The sequence below is a fragment of the Dicentrarchus labrax genome, unplaced genomic scaffold (genome assembly GCF_905237075.1).
Source record: "Dicentrarchus labrax unplaced genomic scaffold, dlabrax2021, whole genome shotgun sequence".
NCBI classification, from domain to species: domain Eukaryota; kingdom Metazoa; phylum Chordata; class Actinopteri; family Moronidae; genus Dicentrarchus; species Dicentrarchus labrax.
Genome location: NW_026136706.1, coordinates 24,638,878 through 24,660,852, shown reverse-complemented (window position 1 = coordinate 24,660,852; position 21,975 = coordinate 24,638,878). Strand labels below are relative to the sequence as shown.

Below are 21,975 nucleotides of genomic sequence, written 5' to 3'. Positions count from 1 at the left end.
GGGTTTCAGGTCTTTCAACATCATACACCCTCCAAGCATAAGCTGATCAGACCCAGGCTCTCTTTAGCCACAACCACCTTGAGGCTCTCTCTTTCACATCAGTGGTACTACGGATGGCTTTTCTCCTCCTCTCTGTCTCAATGCTCAGCAAGCTAAGGGCTCTGAATAGAGATTAGCCTACAAACCCCCTGCACGCAATTTGTATTGGAAAACTGTCATACCCTCAAATGCCTCTACCAGACTATCCTACCAAGAAACTGTCAGCTACAGGGGCACGACTTGCCTTGTGGAAACTGCTAAACATGGTGTTAACTTTTGTTCCATTTTTCTGCATACACACACTACAGACACACTTCTTGTTCCTGTTTCAAGAAAGAGGGCAGGCGATAAAATCAATTTCCTGCACCTTTTCAGAAAAGGGAACCCACCAAGAGTTTCATATTTTGTGCTATTTAAAACTTGTGCTACAGAGGCAACAATCTACAAATTATTTGGCATTTATGAGCGATGGAGGAAATCTACATGAATGTTAAATATGACAACTGTGCTGACTTAAAAGCATCAAAAAATCTGAGAGGTAAGAATAATGATTCAGACAGAGAGGCTGACAGACTGAGCTCTGCAGAAATGTGTATTATTACCTGTCATTAATGCTGTTGTATCATTTACTGTATTCACTGGTCTTTTCTGTGTTCAGGTCCCAGGAGCTCAGAGAGGAGATTTCATGGATCTGTTGTTCTCTGTCTGGGTCTGCTCACTGTTCTCCTGCTGGTTGGACTCATCGGCCTCGGTGTCCACTGTGAGTCTAAATCACATCCAGAGATTAAAGTTTTATGTTGTGTTGCATGAGCTGTTTTCCTCATATTTTCTCTTCTGTATTTTTAATTGTTATTAATGATTAAAGTTCTATATTTTGTGTTAGTGCCAGTCTTTTCTACTTTGGACATGTACATGGATTTGTTCAGTGAGATTGAAAAATATTTTCCTATGTATCAATACAGCCTTGCCAGGGACTACATATAGTGTAATGTGTTGGGCTGCTCTAGGTTAAACTGCAAGGCTGCTTTCATGCTGCAGTCTGTCCCTGAGCCAGCCTAAAGAAGAAGGAATTTCTCTCTTTAAAAAACTTGCTTAATACAGAAAGAAATCATCAGCTGTTTACTTTAAAAGAAATATGAAAGCTGTAATTCTGGTTTGTGAAAGTGTACATTTTGAATGTTTGAAATGCTTCTTTTGAAATATGTGACATAATAAACACAAATATGACATGTCGTTTGATTTTTTACAGACTACGATTCAGTACGTGGTTTGGCTGCAGATTTCTCCATTGTCACTGACAATCTGACTCAGCGTCTCCAGGCCAGTAATAACAAGCTTTCCTCCATGTTTGAAGAGAGAAGCCTGCTGAATGCCAGCCTCATTCAAATGACTGAAGAACTGACAAGACTTCAGACTTTGTCCAGACAGAGTGAGTCACAACTGCTCTCGTGTGAACTCGTACACGTTCATATGTGTTGCGGGGTGGTGTTGGAGGGAGGTGGGATTTCTTTGGTTGGATACTTTCATATAAATATACAAAAAACGACTTAGATTAGATTCAACTTTATTGTGATTGCACGTAGTACAAGTACAACGAAATGCAGTTTAGTGTCGAACCAAAGGTGGGAAAAGCAGTGAGGTGCAAAGTATATGTATAGGGGTGATAAATAGATTGAACAGTAAGGGGCAGTTAAGAATCAAAAGCTGTTCCCGAGCCTGCCGGTTCTGAAACTGAGAGTCCTACAGTGCCTCTGAAGGTGTCCACAGGGTCAGTCATTTCTGCACTTTCCATTCGTTGTCTAGACGGGGCACCATGTTGGCTGCTCCTTATTTGCATAAAGCAGAGGTCAAAACTATTTTATGCAAATCAGCAGTGCCTGGCTCCAGGACTCACCAGAAACACATTAAGGTGGACTTTTTCCTAATATGACAGAAAGTTCCCAAACAAGCTGCCATGTTGCCAACCACAGTTGTGTCTTCTCCAAATTTGATAATGATACTGTAAGCTCATGGTGGCACTGGAGGAAAAGTTTGAGGGAACACTGAAGTCATTAGGATCCGTCCTCTGGGGACATACATGTCTGTACAACATTTCACGGCAATTGGTAATTGGAGAGAGATTTGAGTTTGGGTCAGAGCATTTTGTACATGATTTATTTTGAATGCCAACAGTGTTTTAATGATGTGGAAAACCTCTGGGTAGTTTTTACAAGATTTGACTTTTCAATCAATTTCTATTTTTTTCTCATCTTGCTACTGTCTACATTCCAACTGACGCAAATTCAAAAGATGCACTGCAGAATTATTTCCCGGGTGTTTATGTGTATGTATATATGTATGTAAATAAATATAAGTTTATTTTATTGTATTATTTTTTATTTATTTTCTGTTATTCTATAATTCAGTTCTTTTTTTGTGTGTGTAGGATAAAGGATCTACGAACCTTGCTTTGAATGAATACATTTCCTTGAGTTCTTGAATCTGAAAGCCTCATTGTAAATCCTCAGACAGGCAGCTCCAGAGCAGAGAGGCTCTGATGATAAAGCCCAGTTAACTTAAATGCTCAGAAGGACCCTGCCTGAGAAATTGCTTTCTGGATCATAGGCAACCGATTATTGAGTAAAAGAGAGGAAGTGCTTTAAATGAAGTTACAGCAGCTAAACGTAATGTCACAACTTCCATGAGCAACACAATTAAACCTAATTCTAGGCAGAATACCTTGTCATATGTTACATAATTCATAGGATTCATAGTTTGCATCCCTCATACTGTGCCTTTTTATGTTGTATGTCACAGAGAAAGCTTGTCCTACGGGATGGAGGATGTTCATGTGTTCCTGTTATCTCCTCTCCAATGAGTCTGGTTCGTGGGCAAGAGGCCGAGAGGACTGCAGGAATCGAGGAGCAGATCTGGTTGTAATTGACAGCACTGAAGAACAGGTACAGCATGTTTGAAAGTGTTGATCCCTCATTACACTGTTGGAAAACTCCTTGAGACCCGGACTCCAGAAACACTCTGACAGCATCATAAAAATATGAGAGCTCTGTGTTGCAAGAAGTTGAACATTGATTGACGGTCGGATGTAATGATATTGATTTGTTGGTATATGGCAAATTTTGTTTTACAGGAAGAAAAAATAGTTGGATTTTATTAGACATAAGAATACAAAGAAATTGATATTTTTTTTATTTGTTTTGGCAAACATTGTTTAATAGGTGCACAGGATTAAAAAGGCATTTTTCATTTAATCTCAACTTTAAAGGATATGTAGGATTTAGTGGCATCTAGCAGTGCAGTTGCAGATCAGAACTCGATGGCTTCAACATTCCCTTCCAAGTGTCTAGGAGCCAATAGATCCTCCTAAATGTTATACACGAGCCCTTTATGTTATCTTACAACCTGTTCACAAATTGGCAATAAAAAGTGAATAATACATAAAAAATCATGTGTAAAATGCCACAGAATCTTACATTTAATGTAGAACGTAATACTACTGTTCCATAAAAGATCTGTGAAGAAACTTAAATATGGCCACAGTCATTTCTTTATGATTTTAGGCACAATTTAATACAATTCCTTATATATTTTTGTACTTAATGTACTTTTTTGAGAATGAACAGAGCAGTTGTTTCATTTAACGGGGAATTTGGCAACTATTTCAACTTAATAAACCTGTTTAGAAATCATTTGGATGGTTGAATGGCCTGTTCTGGTGTTAATGGTGACTTTCCCCGCTCCCCCTAGCATCCCCAGGCGGAAAACCAACCTTGTAACTTTGGGACTACCGTCCCGTTAAGTTGGAAATAGGAAGTATTGTGAGAAGCAAGAATGAGCGAGAAACACAAATTGCTTTACGGCAATTCCACATAAACGCACACGCCCCCCTCAATACCAGTTAGCCACGCCGGTTATAAGAACAAGCGACGATGAATGTATTACCCACCTCGGTAGACATTGCTCCACACAAAAAACTTTCCCGGCAACAAATGCACATCAGCAGCGGTAGAAAGGGGGAGGAGGGTGTGCCGCAAGTGAGTTTTTTTACAACAGTGTTTTGAAATATACGTCCCAGAGCTGTAGGGGGAGCTCATTGAGAAAACATGCAACGACAAAAGTGAAAACCAGCGAAGAAATGGCTAGAGTTGCCAAGTTCCCCTTTAAATGTTAAAGATCATGTTTATCAGGCTACTGGAACAATGATAATAATTTGTAGGGCATTGAATTTAGTTGTTGTAAACTGAATGTATAATGTTGCTCATAAATAAATACTGTGGCTTTTTTTGTATTGAAACAGACATTCCTCTCTGACTTGACCATGGTAGAAACTTGGATTTGGATTGGTCTGACTGACAAGGACAATGAGGGGACCTGGAAATGGATTGATGGGACTCCACTGACTCTACAATACAGGTCAGCATTTGCTCTATGTTCAATGTGTTCAGTATGCATCATTTTATATCATAATATTGACATATATATAACATGATATGATATAAAAAATATTGTGATGACAGACAACGTGATGTTAATCTTCATCAAGTCAAGGTTGGGTTGGCTTTGTGTTGTGGGACCCAATGAACCATACCAGAGAATGCTAAAAGCACATCTCAGACTGTTTCTGTGGTCCACACCCAAGTTTTTACACTTCAGCTCAGGGTTGAAAAACTCAAGTGTGACATAAATTTACATGTGAATTCAACTATGTAATTTTTGGGTTCTCTCAATAAACACTAATAGACATACAGAAATGAAAAACATAATCAACAAAGCTTACCTTAGTTTAAATATCCTTATGTCACAAAAAGGGAACTATTTTACAAATAGGGAAGTCATGAGTCTGAACCCCTCTAGAGGGTTTGTGGTTAAAGTACCACAAAGGAAATGAAATGCAACTGCAACAAAGGGTTTGAGGTGGTGTAATTCAAATAACACAACTCCCATGATTCTCTTGTTCACTGACCTGTTAGGTACTGGGAGGCAGAGCAGCCTGATAACGGTGGTGGAGATCCAAAGTGGGGTGAAGAGGACTGTGCACACATCAGAACTGGCAAGAAAACTGAAGAAAACTGGAACGATCGTTCATGTGATGCTTCATTGCGATGGATCTGTGAGAAAAAGGCTTAGCATTATGCTTTTACAAACTATGATTTGGCAAAAGACCCTTTGTATTGAGTGTCCTTTAAGATCTGTATGTGAAAGAGAGTATATTATTACAGGTCTTTCTCATCGGAGTTCATTATCCTTGAAGAACATTTCTGTGGGAACTTCTCTGCATCAGTTTAATAATGAGTACAATATGGGCACCCGGTTAGCTCAGTCGGTAGAGATGGCGACCCATGTACTGTCTATCGTCAGCTGTCTCTATCAAATAGATTTTAATAAATAAAAAAATATGAGTACAATATATAATTTGCGTGATTATAGGGCAACCTATAATACAGGGCAAGACAGGTGGGTCGTGTTTGTGTAGAATGCTGTGTAGGCTCACATAATACTACATAGTACTTTCAGTTAAATAACCATAATGTGCTGTAGTTTTCAGTCTTACCCTTTGATATGCTAAAGAAGTCTCCAACAGTTGTTTCCCATAAGCGAATGGTAGATGCTGGAAATGTCACCGCAGTGAACCCATAATTACCTTTCCACTGTCTATAAAGTGTACAGTAGCCTGCCAGTAACACATTTGGATGAAATATGCAAATATTTTCCAAATACTAAACAAAGACACGGTACTACACTTTGCAGGACAGTGACATTTAGTGACACCTAACTTGTCTTTGTTTAGTATTTGGAAAATATTTGCATATTTCATCCAAATGTGTTACTGGTAGGCTACTAATAATTATGGGTTCACTACAGTGACATTTATTTGGCTCATCAGAGGGTAAGACTGAAAACTACAAATACATTATGGTTATTTTACTGAAAGTACTTAGTTGTGTCATGGATGCTGCACAATATTGACATGCCAACGGTTAATGCTATATACTCTAACTACCAAAGTATTACGTTAGTCTCTATGTAAGTCTACACAGAAATCATCCACCTGTCTTACCCTGTATGTGGGCTATACCACTCACTTTAACAGTTAACTCCCACATAATTACCAACCAAAACGCTTTATTCTGCTTTCATTTTACTCTGTAATTACTCAACACTTACTACAGTAAATACTGGTAGTTCTCCCACTGCAGCTGGTCATTATATTGATTTTACTTAAATTACTTTCTGTTGTTTCTGGCTCATTTCTCTACATTCCTCTGTAATTACTACATAATTAAGTATGAGTATTCTGATCATCATGTCATCTAACAAGTAAAAATTCAAGACTCAAAGTTTCTGCCAGGCATCAAAAATTGCTTGTTGCTTCTTCTGGCTTTCCAACTAGGGAATTTGTGCCCCCTACTCATAATATTCACATAATGGTGGTGAATGGAAACAAGCATTCATTAGAATTTGTGATACATTTGGACCAAAACACAGCTTATGACTGACTATGAAGTTTTAAGATATTTCTGTAACTGTAAGGTAAACATATCTGTAATCTGAAGGGTACAGCAGGCCAAGATCGGACCCAGAAGTTTTTCTCCCTTTTCTTTTGTCATATAAACACACCAGTGTTCCAAACACCAGACATAAAATCATTGAATCAGTGTTTTAGCTAAAGATTTCTTCATAGTTGAAAACTGCAAAAGAAAACCAGGATGGTATGGTATAGTCTGGTGTAAAAGTTTTGTTATGATGATTTGTGATGGCGGTAGCTGATATTGGTTGTGGCTTTTTATATAATAATGAGCAGAATTAAAAGCCTTTAAAAAGTTTTTTTTTCTGTGTGTGTGTCTCTTCTTTCATCTGTTATCATTCTGCAGGGGAAACTCTCCAACAGGGAGGTCAAAGGTCATCTACAGGGCGGCTGCAAGTGGGGATTTTAGTGTATTTTCACTACAACCTTGTGCTTTTGAGTGCAGAGGGACATTCAACAGACATCAAGTGAAGAAAACAGGGCTAACTTTACAACAGAACATCCCAGAACAATACTCCTGTATCATACACCAAACAAACCACTGCTTGAAGTAACACTGGTGTTTGGTTCAAATGCCTAAAACGATGCCTAAAACTCCGGTACAAGGACCTCTTGTGGCCATGCCAATTATGACTGTTGTCTGTCAGAAAGAATGGTGTTGTAGTGCCACAAACCCTCTACAGGGGGAGATCAGGGTGGATAGAAAGAATGTGACTTTGATATGAGACACTGCCGTTGAGACAACCCAAACCTCTTGGTTAAGGTTGATTATTGGTTGGAAACAAGAGGGTCTCCAATGTTAAAGTTACGTCTATCACAAGCATTATGGTTCCTAATGCAAAAGGAGATTGTTTAAAGGAGATCATATTGAGCAGTAGATAGGAAAATGCCAGTGTGCTGTGGTCTTTAGGGTTATTGTTTCATTCCAAATTCACCATTTCATTTTCTATATAGATAATAGATAGTGTATCTGGTAGTAATCTTGCTTCAAAGTTGTGACAGAGGATTATCATACACACCATATTTTCAGCACCTCTGAAACTCATGACTTCCTCTCAAGTTAACACGTTCAGAAATTGAAACCAAGAAGAGAATCATTTTTACATCCGTGCTGCAGAGCTGACCCTCTAGGAAATACTTAAGAGCGATGGACGAGATCTATATGAATGTCAAACCAGTACCTTCAAAAAATCAGACGGGTAAGAATGTTCATTCAGACAGATGTCTTACATGTATCAGTATATTATCATCTGGTCTTACTGTTGCATAATTCACTGGTATTTTCTTTGTTCAGTTCCCAGGAGCTCAGAGAGGAGATCTCACGGAGTGGTCGTTCTCTGTCTGGGACTGCTCAGCGTTCTCCTGCTGGCTGGACTCATCAGTCTTGGCGTCCACTGTGAGTCTAAATCACGTTCAGAAATCAGAGTAATGACTTAGTAGCAAAAGTCTGCTCATATTTTATAAAGATGTCTATTTTAATTTTCATTTATGTTTATTTTTCATTTATGTGGTTGTATTTGTCTTCGTACCGCTGACAGATATATATTACATAGGTTGGCCTCACATTGGGGAGCAAGTGTAATTTAACTTGATTTTTGGTCACTGTTCATTGGACAGGGACATTTCATATTTGTGTATATTCAGTAACTGTTTCTCGACTTTCAGGAAACATGTTTTTATTGACTTCACATCTACTGACAACGTATATATTATATGTTAAATATAAATACAATGATATGGCCTCTTACATATACTGAATAATGAGGAAGTCAAGTAACATAGAAAATAAGGAAGTCCATTGTTAGTTTTAGTGTGGGAAAAAAAGCAAATACAATGTAGGAAATTTATAGTAGTATATTACTAAATCAAATTCTTCTTTCTCATCAAATCAAAAGTCTTTTTTAAATGAATGAAAAAACATAGAAACAAATTTCTTCCAAACCACTGTTTAGTCTACCACACATGCACCAGATAGGATGCTGTTTCATATAATTTGGTATCTGATTTTGACATCCTGTTATGAAAATAAAAGTCTCTCTTGGTTTATTTTAGACCATGTCTCCGCTCAGCGTTCAGCTGCAGAACTTTCCTCTATCAAAGCCAACTTGATGGAGCGTCTTCAGGCCAGTGACAACAAGTCCTCTTCCCTGACTGCAGAGAGAGACTGGCTGAATGCCAGCCTCGTTAAAATGACCGAAGAGCTGAACAGGCTGAGTGAGAGTGGGGACTGTACACAAATGTTCTCGTCTACAGGAGCAACAAAGTGAAAATAAAAAAATGTTTTGTCTTAAGAAGTGTGAACGTTTCTGTTTTGTCCTAATGCAACAGAATTGTCTCACACATCTTAAATTAACCAGTGTGTTACTCTCCTGTTTATTATGATCTTGTGGCAGGAAGTTTGATCATTTTCGAAAGCATGTAGTCATCATGAGACAGTTTTGTACAGTATTTGTCTACCTTAAACATTCCTGCAAAGACTCAAATGTGTTTTCATTATGTAATCTTGACGACACATAATTGTTTAGGTTTCTTTTTTATTCTCATGACACCAATTGATTAGTAAAGTTAGTTAAGCAACATCACCCCTAGCATCAACCCTTAAACTATCTGCAAACTAACAGCAAGTTAACACAACAACAATAGATGGCCTGTCAAGCTGCACCTCGAAGACTGCAAGAATGAAACCAAAGTTAAAAACACAATAGAAACTATTTTGTAAGCAGGTGACAGGGTGATATTATGGCCCCATCATATTCAACAATCATGTTTTCACAAAGCCACCTTTATGCTGGATACCAAATATGAATCTTTATTTAGAACTTGCGGTTGTCTCATTTTTGTTGTTGTTGTTGTTGTTTCTTACAGGAGGAAGGCCTACTTGTCCTACAGGATGGAGGATGTTCAAGTGTGTCTGTTATCTCCTCTCTAATGAGACTGGTTCCTGGGAAAAGGGCAAAGAGGACTGTGGCGTCAGAGGAGCAGGTCTGGTGGTAATAAGCAGTACTGCAGAACAGGTAATGTGTGTGATGTTTTAAATGTTGATGGCTTCCTAAATAGTTCATGGAGAGACATTTTTATAACATATTTTCAAATGTCTACGGCCATGCTTGTCTGTGAGTCTGTTCCACTGACTGTAGATGGATGACATGACAGCTCCCCACAGAGTGAGGCCAAAATATCTCTATCGCCCCCTGGTGGCTGGCTGCAGTATAAGTCAGAAACCCCACCCCGTCCATGTTAGCAGATGGGACATGGGCCAAACTAAAAAGTCAAAGTACTCATCTTTTCCTAAAGATGGTTTCTGTCATTTTAGGTAGTTCCTTTCGTGCTGATGGAAGTTTTATTGTTAATTTTTCTGATTGTTTTTTTATTTTGTTATCTGACACTATAAAAAGGGGGTTTCATGTCATGATTGACAGCTGAGCCCTGCTGCGAGCCCTAAATTGAGTCAGCTGGGTGTATGGTGGGACCTCAATACCACGGCTCCAAACCCAATGGCTGCTGCACAGACTCTGGCTCCAAATGACTTCTAGAATATTGGGATATCTGGGAAATTTTGGCTTCATTTTTCTACGTTCTGAGTGGAGATGAGTTGTACATCTTTAAATACAGTCTATTGGCTGATTGGCTGATTTCCTTAAGTGACCCCTTTTCTATCATTGAGTAAACTGATTACCCCTAACTCAGTGACATATTTTATGGATGGTTCATATTATATTTAATGTATAACAATAACAATAGACAACAAGTGGTAAACTTTACAATGAACCCAAACAGTGAACACGATGAGAGCAGATTATTCCCTGTGAATATTGCATCAGAGATGAGTTTCTTGATATTTTAAGAACCCTTTATACAATTCTCTGTTTGTATTATGTATTTTTTTTTATTTTATTTATTTTAACAATTGTACATACTTAATAGGCTTCTTTCTTGACAAAAATATTCCCTGATGCTTGGCCATTGTTCTATGAGGCTAGGTATTTTAATGAAAATTAAATTAATTTAAAAAAGTTTAATCTTTGCATTTACATTTAACAACTTGAATACAGTGACTTTACATATAATATTATTAAAACTAAAATATAAATACAGTGACTTTCCATTATCTTTATTGCACAGATGTTCCTCTCTAACTTCACCAGGGAAGAAACTCATGCTTGGATTGGTTTGACTGACAAAGACAAGGAGGGGACCTGGAAATGGATTGATGGAGGTCCACTGACTGATCCACTGAAGTAAGACATAAATGAACTTCACCTTTGTTGAACATAAACAAAAATACACACATTTTTTGTATTTCTATTTCCAGAATGTTTTTGTTTTAAGTCTGACTCTACAATCTTCCGAACCAGAAATAACAGATAAACTCATTTCAAAGTGTACTCAGTATAGACTGAAATTCATTCTGCACACATTTTCACTCACAATATACAGTATATGTGATGCACTTTGGTGAAATATATTTTACTCAGTAATCCCACCAGATGGGGCTATGGTTCTTTAAATCAGGCTTCTATCTCCCATCTTCAGTCAGGAGGCAGTGACTAATATAGATTAGAGCTACAGAAGCCAGATATTTTGGGAGAATTTTAATTATATATATATATATATTTAATTTGTATATTCTTTTTATAAATTGTTTTTATAAATGTATTACTCTTTCTTTTGCCCACTAAAATATCAGATAATGAATGTAATTGAGTCTGTTATTTATAGATTAATAATTAATTTGTAAGCAAATTTGTGGATGCCTATTATTTGTACAATTAGTTGTTAATGAATGAAATGCTTTATTGCTATATGATCATTTTTGGCCACTTGAGGGCAGCAACACAAGCAGGAAACCAGTACAGTACAAAACAGTAATCAGTGTTATTGAAAGCTGGTATGGAAATCTGGTATACTATTAGACTATATCCTATTTACACAGCATACCCAGAGCAACATTAGCATTCATTTGGAGTTGATTATGATTAATAGTGTTCATGCAAAACATTTACAATGTCATTATTGTATTGTTTGTTGACCTGTTAGGTACTGGCGTGAACCACAGCCTGATAATGGTGGTGGATACAAAACACTCGGGGAAGAGGACTGTGCCCATATCATAATTGGAAAGAGTGATTTGCACAACTGGAATGATTTGTCCTGTAATACCCTTTTAAGATGGATCTGTATGAAGAGGCTTTAGCACTGGTAAACAATTTGTTGTGTTTGTAAATGACCAAAGGCATCAGGAAAGTCCTTTACCTACAAACCAGTTTCTAATGATATATAAAAATCATTTGGAATTATATCATCAAAGTGTCTTAAGATGGATTGTTTCTTCTTCTTGAAACTTCTTCTGCATCCATCCTCCATCCTCTCCGATCAATGTTTCTGTGTTAACGTTCTATCTCAAAATCCATGAAGGGAAAATCCACGGCTGAAATCTTCTTCCAGGCTTCCAAACCTGTGTTGTTGACATTGTCGTTGTTGACATTGTCGTTGTTGACATTGTCGTTGTTGACATTATCGTTGTTGACATTGGCATTGTCTTCTCGTCTATAGTTTAACTGGTGCTCATTTTCCCCAATGGCTAGAATGTAGGGCATACAGATTGCTTTGGCTCTTTTTGTTGCTAGTTTTGTTAGCTCCTTTTTCAAACGAGTGTTCACTTGCTCCGCCAGAAGATCTTCATAAACTATTCTGTAGTAAGGAGACTTTGAGTAACGCAAATTTTTCCACATCGTCCTTCTGATACAGTAGGCTGTAGTGCAGTCAGCAAGGCTCCAAAGAACAAGAAGAAAACAGATGACATAAAAGCCAAAGTCCTGCAAACGATAAAACAGTAAACTTAAAATAAAAAGATATTTATTTAATAGTTCAAGGAGACTAAGTCACAACATGTATGTGCTTTCAATCAACACTTCTACCATGACAGTATATTATGTTATCACTGGAGATCCAGCACCAGACACACAGAAAGTACTTTGTGCTGCTGGGTTCCCTGTAACAAAAAAGAAAATCTTTACCTAATTTGTGTTTTAGTTGCTTAAACATTTGAGAGTTTTTTGGGAGGAGGGTTTGTTTTTGTTTAGTTTTTTGCTTTCTTGTGTGAGCAGTTAGAAAACACTTACACACAATAGCTTAGATGTATGGACATCTTCAGTAATTGATGATACAACTTGCAGGAGAAACCATAGTAATATACAGTAATATAACTAGTAGTGTGTCTAATTACCGTTGGCAGGGAGTAATAAGCAAAGTAATAATTAATATTACTTTTGAAAAGAGTAATGAGTAATAAATGTTTTGAGTAACACTATGAGGACTTATTAAAGCCCATAAAAACTTAATAAATAACAACAAGGTTGTATGTGCAACAATCAGAGTTAAAGTAAAACAAAAAAAACATCCTTGGTTGTTATTTACTAACAATCTGACATTTAGCCCAAAGGGAACATTCTATGGTGCTCTGAATTGGCATATGGATGAATTACTATTCCTAATATCAAACATGTATACTGGGCATCAGACTAATTAAGGATTTAATGCTACTAGTATAAGTTATTAAATCAGTAAGTTATAGTCGTCTCTATAAAAATTATATCAGTGAAAGACTGACAGCTACTCTTTTATATTTTAATTATTTTAAACCTGTTTGAATATAAAACTATTTCATATCTCTAATGTAGCATATGTGATTGCTGTGTGTGGTTACTTACAAGTGAATCGGTTTTATAATCAGCTTTAATCCGGTACTCCTCGTAGGTCAGATTTTCTCTGCAAGGGATTCCGGTATGACTGGCATTGAGGTTTGTCATCAGGCAAAGATACCAGTCTCCATCAAACAGAACAGAAGTTATCCATACAGCACACATACTGAAGTAGCTGACAATAACCTTAACAAAAAAGCCGCAGCAGTTGTTGTGACTAAGACGATAGAGCAGATGGAAGATGGAAAAAATCCTCGATTCGTGTAAAGGCTCAGTGATGATGGCAACCCAGGTGAGGATCACAGGAGGGATGAGCAAGTACAGTATGCCATTTTTATGCAAACCTGGTCTGCACGAGCATATAAAATCCATGTCAAATATGTACTGCACGATGTAGAAGACGACTATCAGCACGAATATACTCACAGCTTTTGTTATTAATGGGACAAGTCTTTGAGGAAAATCATGACCAGTGTGAGGCATGTTGGCTGAAAGAGAGCGTCAGACTGAAAAACAATGGGCTAAGAAATATATATATATATATATATACATATACTAAATACAACTCTGGACAGAGGTGTGACACAGCTGTTAACCACAGTGTGCCAGCCTACAGCACTTTCACAATGATAGTACATGATGCTTTCACTTCTCAAATAACTGAGCAGGATTTTCCCAGACAGATTTTTTAATTTTGCATAATAAACAATTAGATCCTCATTTTTTACCAGATTTTCACAATTACATTTCCAGTTAGGGATCAAGAAAAGTGGTAAGGGGGATACTGATCCAGCCACCTAGAAGTGCCGGCTGGTCCCTGACAGGCCCTTGCTTATCCAGCTGGCTGGGGCTGTAGTATCTATAATCTGTATAACTTTGTATCTATGCACAGTACTAAAAGAATAGTTCAACATTTTGGGAAATACACTTACACACTATTACACCTCTGCTTCCAGGATTTATGCTAAGCTAAGCTAACCGCCACCTGGCTCCAGATCTTAATGTGTATCAGTATCAGTCATCTAACACTCAAAAGGAAAGCATATGACCACATTAACTAAAATATTAATTTAAACATAAATGGCAACATTGATGCATGGTACCAGCGTTAGCTTAAAGCTAATTTTCAACTGCTGTAGTTTAGCAGGTCAAAGTTAAAACACACACACACACACACACACATACACACACGCACACAATGATAGGACAAGTGTAAAAAAGGAAAACACATAGAATATAAAATACACCAAGATGCAGCACTATTTTAAGACCAAATACAAGTCCTTACAATTGGGTACTTGCAGTTACCAAGTGCCAATATGACAGTACAGTTCTAACATGACTTTAAAAATACAGAATGATTTATTTTCAGTAGATGTTCCTAAGGTTGTAAAATTTGCTTAAAATATCTCCAAACTGCTGACATTGCTTCTCCTCTGCCTACCTGCTCAACTAATGAGAGGTTAACTTATGATTACATTTCCGTGTACATGAGCGTACCTGATACCTGATACCTGATACTGGTATCTGTAATGTAAAACTATACACAACAGTACAGGACATACACACGTGTCGATGGCTTAGCATCACAACAACCAGGCTAGATTGGCCTCCCAGTGTTAGATCAGCAGCATGTGAAACATTTTTTGATTTCTAAAAAGAAAGAACATGTTATAGTCTTTCTCTCATTGTGGTTCTTAAATATATATATTGTTTAATCCCATGTTTGTTATCTGTATGGTTGCTGCTTTTAGTGTTCTATAAAACTGTTTTCCAAAACTGGTAGTTTACTCTCAACAATGCAGTGCAGGGAATAATGTATGAATGCAACTGACAGTGCAGTGCACCTTAAATAACTTTCATTCTTTTCCTTGAGCTATTCGTGGTGTCACACATTTTACTGCAGCACAGTTTCACAAGAATACGTGTCACTGGCAAACATTTAAACACATGCAGTTTATATATATGTACAGCCATAAGCACTTCTCAATCCACTTCTATTTCGACAAAGTCTTTACTAGAAATTCATTTTGCATTTATTTTTCCTCGTGCCTGTGCTCAGAAACAAATACTACTTCTTTATTTCATGTGGTTTTGTGACTTCAGTGTGCTTTTGCACATATCAAAATCTCTGTCACATGTAGAATTGAGGTTGGTCTCTGGTCTCAGTGGCATGTAGTTGCATTCTCATAATGAAGTTTTTTGTCTCGTTTCTCTACTGAAGAGGTTCCCAAACTTTTTCTGGCATGCCCGCCTTCGGAAGCCAGAAGAAGTTCACCCCACAATTTTTTGTTGAACATTATCAATGATAGAGGAAGCAACTAAAGATGCAAGTAAAATTAATAGTGAAATAAAGGTCAGCACGACAGCATCAGCAAACTCTTGTTTGTTTATTTTCCCTAGATAAATCATGTTCAACTTTGTTTCACTCCATATTTTTGCATGCGCATAACTGTTTAAGATGTGTATTTGTATTATTGTCTTGTGCCACTGGTAGAACACAAACAAGCTGCTAAGTTAGAATTTCATTATTTTGATTTCACTGAAGAGTTGTCAAATGCATGCTGTCTCTGCCTGCCGACTCTCTTCCACCCTGAAACATTGGAAATTTACTCCACCTTGAGTAAATTGTTGGAGTAAACCCAGTGTACTTGTCATTCTTTTTCATTTACATACTGATTGTCTTTGAAAAATGTCAACTATCAGCAAATTGAGCTATTTGATAAGTAATGACTAGATTCAAGCAGGATTTATCTAAACTGAGCTCAAAAAGAAATCAAAAGGTTTGCTTTGCCTTAACCCTAACCCTTTCACCAGAATAGGTGTTGCTGGCAAACAGCAGAAACAATGTACTTTGTGATTTAAAGGTGTAACAGCTGATGAATGCAGCAGCCAGAAACACTGCTAAACATTACAGTCCTTGACTGTGACGACAGTCTCTACTGGAAATTAGTTTTGCATTGCATTATGGCTCGATGCTGGTCATAGCTGTGACAGGAGGAACTACGTTTTAAATTGATAACATTTCATAGAGATGTTTAACAGGTTACGATGATGAAGTGATGACATTTTTTACACAAAAGGTCAAAGGTCAGCTTCACTGTGCCATCATAATGTCCTATAATAATTTGGCCATTACTCAACACTATACTGGCGGAGGCATACAACCACAGGGTTGTAATTGTAGTTTTTCTCACGTGTTCAGAATATGGAACCTGAAATAAAAACTGAAATAAATACTAGTTCTTATTTCACACGGTTGGATTCTATGACCTAAATGTGGTTTTTCATATCATGTGTCACAAGCAGACATGAGGTTTTTCAGTGGTCATCAGGTCACGTCTTTGTGATTTCCATGGTTTTGGTCTCATTTCGCTACTGGTCCTGAGATGAGCATAGTTAGAAATAATTTAATTCATATATAATTGGCAAAAACTCTTAAGCAGATATTGTTCTTTTCACATGACATTTGATGATTTAAGTTTTCCTTAATGAAGATCACAAATATAAGACCATAGTCTGTCTGTTTTTATTTTTTTTGTTTTGTTTTTTCATTTACCATGACATCTATGGGTGAAATAAAACTACACCTAGTCTAATGTAAGGGAATCAAAAACCATATTGTTAGAGCTAATAACTGACCAGTGAATGCCTCTAGATTAATCCATTGCACTTTCATGTTTTCTGCAGTATATTAAACCTACCTATGCCAATATGGGAAACAAATTGCTGAATTAGAGCCCCTTTGGCTTGTAAATTAGCAGCATGCACCTTTATTTCAATAAGGTACATGAGTTACTGTGAAAACAAATATGCAGCACACGCCTTAAAGGTAATATTTACTTATGGTGTTCTGTTTAGTGAGGTAAGCCAAGTAGACAAAAACGTAGGCAGTCATTCTGTGGAAGTAGAAGTCGTCTGTTTAGCAGTAGAGTATAGATATAGGTGTATTTGTATAAATGATTTTTGGTGGAATGATGGAATGATGGATATTTAGGAGGGATGGCATGACTGGACCTTTGACCTAAGCAACAGGATCGAATCGTTTGTTCTTCTCGAGAGAGGTTTTATCGGCAGCCATGGCTACCTTGGGACAGATCATCTTCTACAGGTGTGGCCGTAAGGTTTTCTCACTGATGGTGATTGAATTTTGAAAATAGTTGTCTATAGCAGTGGAAAGTAACAAAGTACATTCAGTCAAATACTGTACTTAAGTTCAATTTTCACTTACTTGTACTTTTCTTGTGGCCTTATGCCACTTTATACTTCTACTACAATACATTTCAGAGTGGAATGTTGTACTTTTCAGATTTTAGATTATAAAATACAGTGCAAATAATACAGAGATGTTAAAGCTGTTTCAACAAACTTTCCCTCTAAACCTCTAAGACAAATGATCCAATGTTTCACCAAAAAAGTCGAAAATAACATATATTTATACATCCTCTCTCATTAATCATCTTACAAACTCACAGATTTATTTTGCAACCCTTTGCAGGGGGCTGGTCCACTGGGTTGAGAGCCTTAGGACTACACTACCAAACTTTATATGATATAGTAAAAACTACCTACAACAATAAAAAGTTAAAAACTCCTTGTAGCAGGTTTAAGTAAATGATATTCACACTGTACTTTTTCCGCCACTGGGCGTCTACAGATTTCTGCATCATAGAGGCGCTTCTTGTCTTGGTTGCTGTGAAGCTGATCTAGAAGTTGATGTTAGCCTTAGTCAGCAGTGTGTCTGTGACCTTATCCTGTGTCTGTGCTTCTCTTTGTGTGTAGCATGATTGTCCTCATCGTCCTATTCACAGGCCTCATCATCCTCATCTTGTCTCTGGCCTTCTCAGGTAAGAACTTAGTTCTACTACTTACTGATGGCTCTGTCAGCCTGAGGGGATACATGGGTGTGTCCAGCATGTGTTTGCCTAAACTAAAGAGCAGTTCATCCTTGTGTTTGACAACACACTACCAATTTTTTAAAACCATCTGGATGTGTGTGTACTTTTATGCATGATGTTTCATGTGCAGTTTAATTTCCATCAAAGAGAAATGTTTTTTATAGAGACTTTTTTTATTCTACGTAGACATGATTGACAACGTTTTGATCACAGGTGGTAAGGTTATGATCAGGGTTCAGGTAGCGTCAGGAGGGTTAGGTTACCCTGCCTGCAGAAGACTATTAATCATGTTATCACCGATATCTACGTGGAATAAAGGAGAGATTTGGGAATAAAACGTGTGTATTGTTTGTGTATTTTAATCTTTCAGAGTAGATATTTGCTACTTAGCACCTGCAAAGAATTTTAGGATGTGTCTGCCTCAAGTTCAACTTCAATATACACCTTTTCCTACATTAAAGTAACATCTAGAAAGCATTCAGAGCACATATTCAACTATTGCTGCACAGTCGTCTAAAAAAGGTCATTTTTAACTTGTAACATCCAGCTCTGCATCAGAATACTTATGTTATATATATACATACATATATACATATTTTGACAATGAAAGATTTTAAAAAATGTGAACCTATCCTTTAAGAAGTCCTTTAACATTCCTATTACCAAGTTTTTAACATATTCAATCTTACAAACAAAAGGGACTGAAATGATGTTGCCCCAATGTATGTTTATGATCAGCATTCTCCACTATGAGCCTGTGCTGTGTCCTCGTCCCACAGGGTCCACAACCGAGGTGACGAGCAGCAACCGATCACCTGTTGGCAACCTTGGCGAGGATGAGCTTCTCAGCTGCTATCTTCTAACACAAAGAACCGGCTTCAGCCGGGTGTCAGTTACCTGGCAGAAGACGGGCATGAAGGGACTGGTTTACCAGTATACGGACGGATCTCCGAATCTCAGGGAGCAGAACTCACAGTTCAAAGGGAGAACTAATCTTATTCTTGATGATGTAGTCAGAGGGAACGTCTCTCTGCTGCTGAGGAGTGTGAGGAGCAGTGATGAGGGGGAGTACACCTGCAGCGTTGACTCCTCTGTAGGCGGAGGAACCATCAGCATTAGTCTCAGAACAGGAGGTAGGATGACTCGTCTTTCCAGTTTCCATTGGGAAAACTTAATCTTAACAGTAAACATTTGATAAATGGTTCTTAACACACTATAACATTTTCATAAGCAGATAAAGGGACATTTCAAGTGTATTAATGTACAGTATTTATTAACAATTACAGCATCTCCTATGAAGATATAGTTCTTAATATTACAACTTTGTTTTACCACGTTGTCATTATATATTATATATCATAATATTCAGCAGTTTCCACCCACAGGAAGTGTCCCCAGATATTGTTGTATAATAGGTAACACTTTACTTAACATGATTTAATACAGTAATTAGCATTAACTAACAGTTAATTAACAGATAACGAGTGTGTCTGGTAATCATTTACTAATGCTGTAAATGTATAAGACACTGTTTCTAAAACTATGGTATTAGTTGGTGGTTTGCAAATTGCCTCTATAGTGATATGCATCTCTGAAATATTTGTATTGTTATTTAAAAAACAATATGTGCTCACACTATGAAAATAACGTTTTGTATTCAAATACTAGAAGGTCCCTCTAAATTTTAGCATTTCCAACAATATTTTGTTTCAGTATCAGCCTGCTACCTAGTCACAGTCAGCATGACATTTTTGGGACTTTATAATGGTTTTACAACTGATTGAAAAGTAGTACTGTGACAATGTGACTACTGACTGAAGTGGGCCTTGGACATTTCACATTGCAGCATGGATTTTTAATTTCTACTTACCTCTTGTGTCTTTGTCTCAGCCTTTTCAGCCCCCACATTTACAATCTCAAAAGGCTTCCTGGTTGCTGAGGCAATCAGGTGGTACCCTGAGCCAAACGTGACATGGTTTGACCGTTTTGGAAACGACCTGCGGGGAAACACAAACCTCACACAAAGCTCTATGGGGATATACAGTTTAGTCAGCTCACTGAATATAACCGAAGACAGTGGCACTTACACCTGCAGCATTGAAAATAGCCTGGTGATCGTCGTCTCTAGGGCAACTATAACAGGTATTCTTGTATAACTGCTTTACACCATGTTTGTTCACAATCCAAAGCACAATCTAAAGCAAATATGAACTCTTTCTAAAGGCCAACATGGGGGAACTCACTTGCTTGAAAAAGAAGCTTGCTTGTATTTAATGTAGAGCACAAGGACTATACCTCTCTCACTTGATTTATTAGCTCAGTAAACAGTTTTGAGTCTTCTTCCATGCAGCATGATGTTCATTTTGTAAGTTATGGTCCCAATGAGACTTAAATAGATCATAAAAGTGTATGCTTTAGGGCATGGTGACCCTGTGATTGACAAGTCAAGCTAGACAAACATAAATCAAGATTGTGTTACTGCATTGCCATTTTCTCACCTACAACCTTTTTCAGAAACAAATTTTAGTATACTGTTTATTTTAAATACGAGATCATACGAGACCAGCCAAGCCGCCTGGTCTTACACAATCGAACTAAGGGCAGCCAATGAGCACAGCTTCACTCACAGTACATCACCACTGCTGGCTCAGAAAAACCAACATGGCAACGGCCGTAATGCCAAACTCATGGCTTCGAAACAGTACTCCGCAAACCAATGGGTGATGTCACGATAGGCTCACACTTGCATGAAAGATACTACACATACTGGAACCACTACGATACTGGGACTAAAAGTCCCTTGTATTACCCATATTAGGAACTTAATGTCTGAATATCTCAGCCTCTGCAGCTTCGATTTTGACTATTCTTTTATTATTGTGCCTCTGTCAAGTAGCTCAACTGCATGGAAACACTGAGTTGGTGGAACAGTACAAAAGTATATATAAAGATATATGAAAAAAATAAAGCAAACCAGATTGTGTTCCATTTGGAAAATAATAATAATAATAATAATAATAATAATAATAATAATAATAATAATACTTTTAATTCCCATTCATATTTTTCAGGCTCTAACGTTTTGTGGACCACATACTTCACCTACAGCACTGCATCGTCCCTGCTGGCATCGACTTACCTGAGCATCATGACCAGTGTCCTCTGCACCTTTTATCTGTCCTAATCACACACACACACACACACACACACACACACACACACACAACACACACACACACACACACACACTCCACCTGGCTGTGAATCTCCTCTGGTGTGTGTGTGTGTGTGTGTGTGTGTGTGTGTGTATGCGTGTTGGATTCATGCAGTGGCAGGACTTTTCAGAATCTAACAGAAGTAATGAGTCAAAGATTATCTATGAAGATTCTTTGGTTTTTAATTTATTACAGTGGGTGTCATTGTCCTGTAACAGTATTTAACTGTGTGGCGCATTTTCTCCATCAACATCGACCTTTTCTTGTTATTTTCTCTGATGTGTGTGTGTGTATGTTTTAGGTGAAAGCTCTATCTAGATTATTTGTCAGTAAAGATTTTTAAATTCTAATTAGATTTTTTATTTTTATTTTGTCTGTCCACATAACATAAACCAGGATGGACACTCCTCAGGGAGAAAATAAGAATAATATCATAAAGAGATGAAACAGTATCATATGATGGCTGAGAGCCATTTTATCTTATCAAATTAGCACCTTAACATTTCTTGTATTACTGAGTCAATAAATAAATACAATGAATTTCAGTTGTTCTGAAATGGGTGGATTTGTTCCCAGGTTTCAAAGGAAATAATGCAGCC

General features: G+C 37.4%; 4 protein-coding genes across 5 annotated transcripts; 3 read left to right on the top strand and 1 right to left on the bottom strand.

Moving 5' to 3' along the window:
* Positions 1-419: 419 nt before the first annotated feature.
* Positions 420-6,860, top strand: LOC127365510 (CD209 antigen-like protein E). The gene is made up of 6 exons (XM_051403657.1): positions 420-577; positions 698-799; positions 1,289-1,468; positions 2,836-2,978; positions 4,334-4,449; positions 5,007-6,860. Exons 1-6 carry the CDS (start codon positions 508-510, stop codon positions 5,161-5,163), a joined length of 768 nt encoding a protein of 255 aa, XP_051259617.1. The 5' UTR covers positions 420-507; the 3' UTR covers positions 5,164-6,860.
* Positions 6,861-7,628: 768 nt separating this feature from the next.
* On the top strand, positions 7,629-11,861 carry LOC127365518 (CD209 antigen-like protein E). Of its 2 annotated transcripts, none has more exons than XR_007885217.1 (6): positions 7,629-7,761; positions 7,857-7,958; positions 8,615-8,776; positions 9,428-9,576; positions 10,708-10,800; positions 11,600-11,652. XR_007885217.1 is itself a non-coding variant. In XM_051403669.1 (6 exons), exons 1-6 carry the CDS (start codon positions 7,710-7,712, stop codon positions 11,754-11,756), a joined length of 738 nt encoding a protein of 245 aa, XP_051259629.1. In that variant the 5' UTR covers positions 7,629-7,709; the 3' UTR covers positions 11,757-11,861. The 2 variants fall into 2 exon arrangements, 1 of the variants encoding a protein (XP_051259629.1); XM_051403669.1 differs by having other exon boundaries at positions 10,685-10,800; positions 11,600-11,861.
* An 88-nt stretch (positions 11,862-11,949) lies between these two features.
* LOC127365507 (uncharacterized) lies at positions 11,950-13,746 on the bottom strand. Its single transcript, XM_051403653.1, has 2 exons — positions 13,273-13,746; positions 11,950-12,378 (listed from the first exon to the last, which is right to left on the bottom strand). Exons 1-2 carry the CDS (start codon positions 13,744-13,746, stop codon positions 11,950-11,952), a joined length of 903 nt encoding a protein of 300 aa, XP_051259613.1.
* A 2,035-nt stretch (positions 13,747-15,781) lies between these two features.
* vtcn1 (V-set domain containing T cell activation inhibitor 1) lies at positions 15,782-21,921 on the top strand. The gene is made up of 5 exons (XM_051403654.1): positions 15,782-17,374; positions 18,046-18,110; positions 18,941-19,294; positions 20,052-20,303; positions 21,233-21,921. The coding sequence occupies exons 1-5, from the start codon at positions 17,343-17,345 to the stop codon at positions 21,343-21,345; spliced, it is 816 nt and encodes a 271-aa protein (XP_051259614.1). The 5' UTR covers positions 15,782-17,342; the 3' UTR covers positions 21,346-21,921.
* The last annotated feature ends 54 nt before the right edge of the window (positions 21,922-21,975 follow it).

Coding starts and splice junctions, on each gene's coding strand:
- LOC127365507 (XM_051403653.1), bottom strand. CDS start 13,746: ATGCCTCACACTGGTCATGATTTTCCTCAAAGACTTGTCCCATTAATA. Junction 12,379..13,272: donor ATTATAAAACCGATTCACTT/GTAAGTAACCAC, acceptor TATCGTTTGCAG/GACTTTGGCTTTTATGTCAT.
- LOC127365518 (XM_051403669.1), top strand. CDS start 7,710: ATGGACGAGATCTATATGAATGTCAAACCAGTACCTTCAAAAAATCAG. Junction 7,762..7,856: donor ACCTTCAAAAAATCAGACGG/GTAAGAATGTTC, acceptor TTCTTTGTTCAG/TTCCCAGGAGCTCAGAGAGG. Junction 8,777..9,427: donor CGAAGAGCTGAACAGGCTGA/GTGAGAGTGGGG, acceptor TGTTTCTTACAG/GAGGAAGGCCTACTTGTCCT.
- vtcn1 (XM_051403654.1), top strand. CDS start 17,343: ATGGCTACCTTGGGACAGATCATCTTCTACAG. Junction 17,375..18,045: donor GGACAGATCATCTTCTACAG/GTGTGGCCGTAA, acceptor CTTTGTGTGTAG/CATGATTGTCCTCATCGTCC. Junction 20,304..21,232: donor CTCTAGGGCAACTATAACAG/GTATTCTTGTAT, acceptor CATATTTTTCAG/GCTCTAACGTTTTGTGGACC.
- LOC127365510 (XM_051403657.1), top strand. CDS start 508: ATGGAGGAAATCTACATGAATGTTAAATATGACAACTGTGCTGACTTA. Junction 1,469..2,835: donor TCAGACTTTGTCCAGACAGA/GTGAGTCACAAC, acceptor TGTATGTCACAG/AGAAAGCTTGTCCTACGGGA. Junction 4,450..5,006: donor CCACTGACTCTACAATACAG/GTCAGCATTTGC, acceptor CTGACCTGTTAG/GTACTGGGAGGCAGAGCAGC.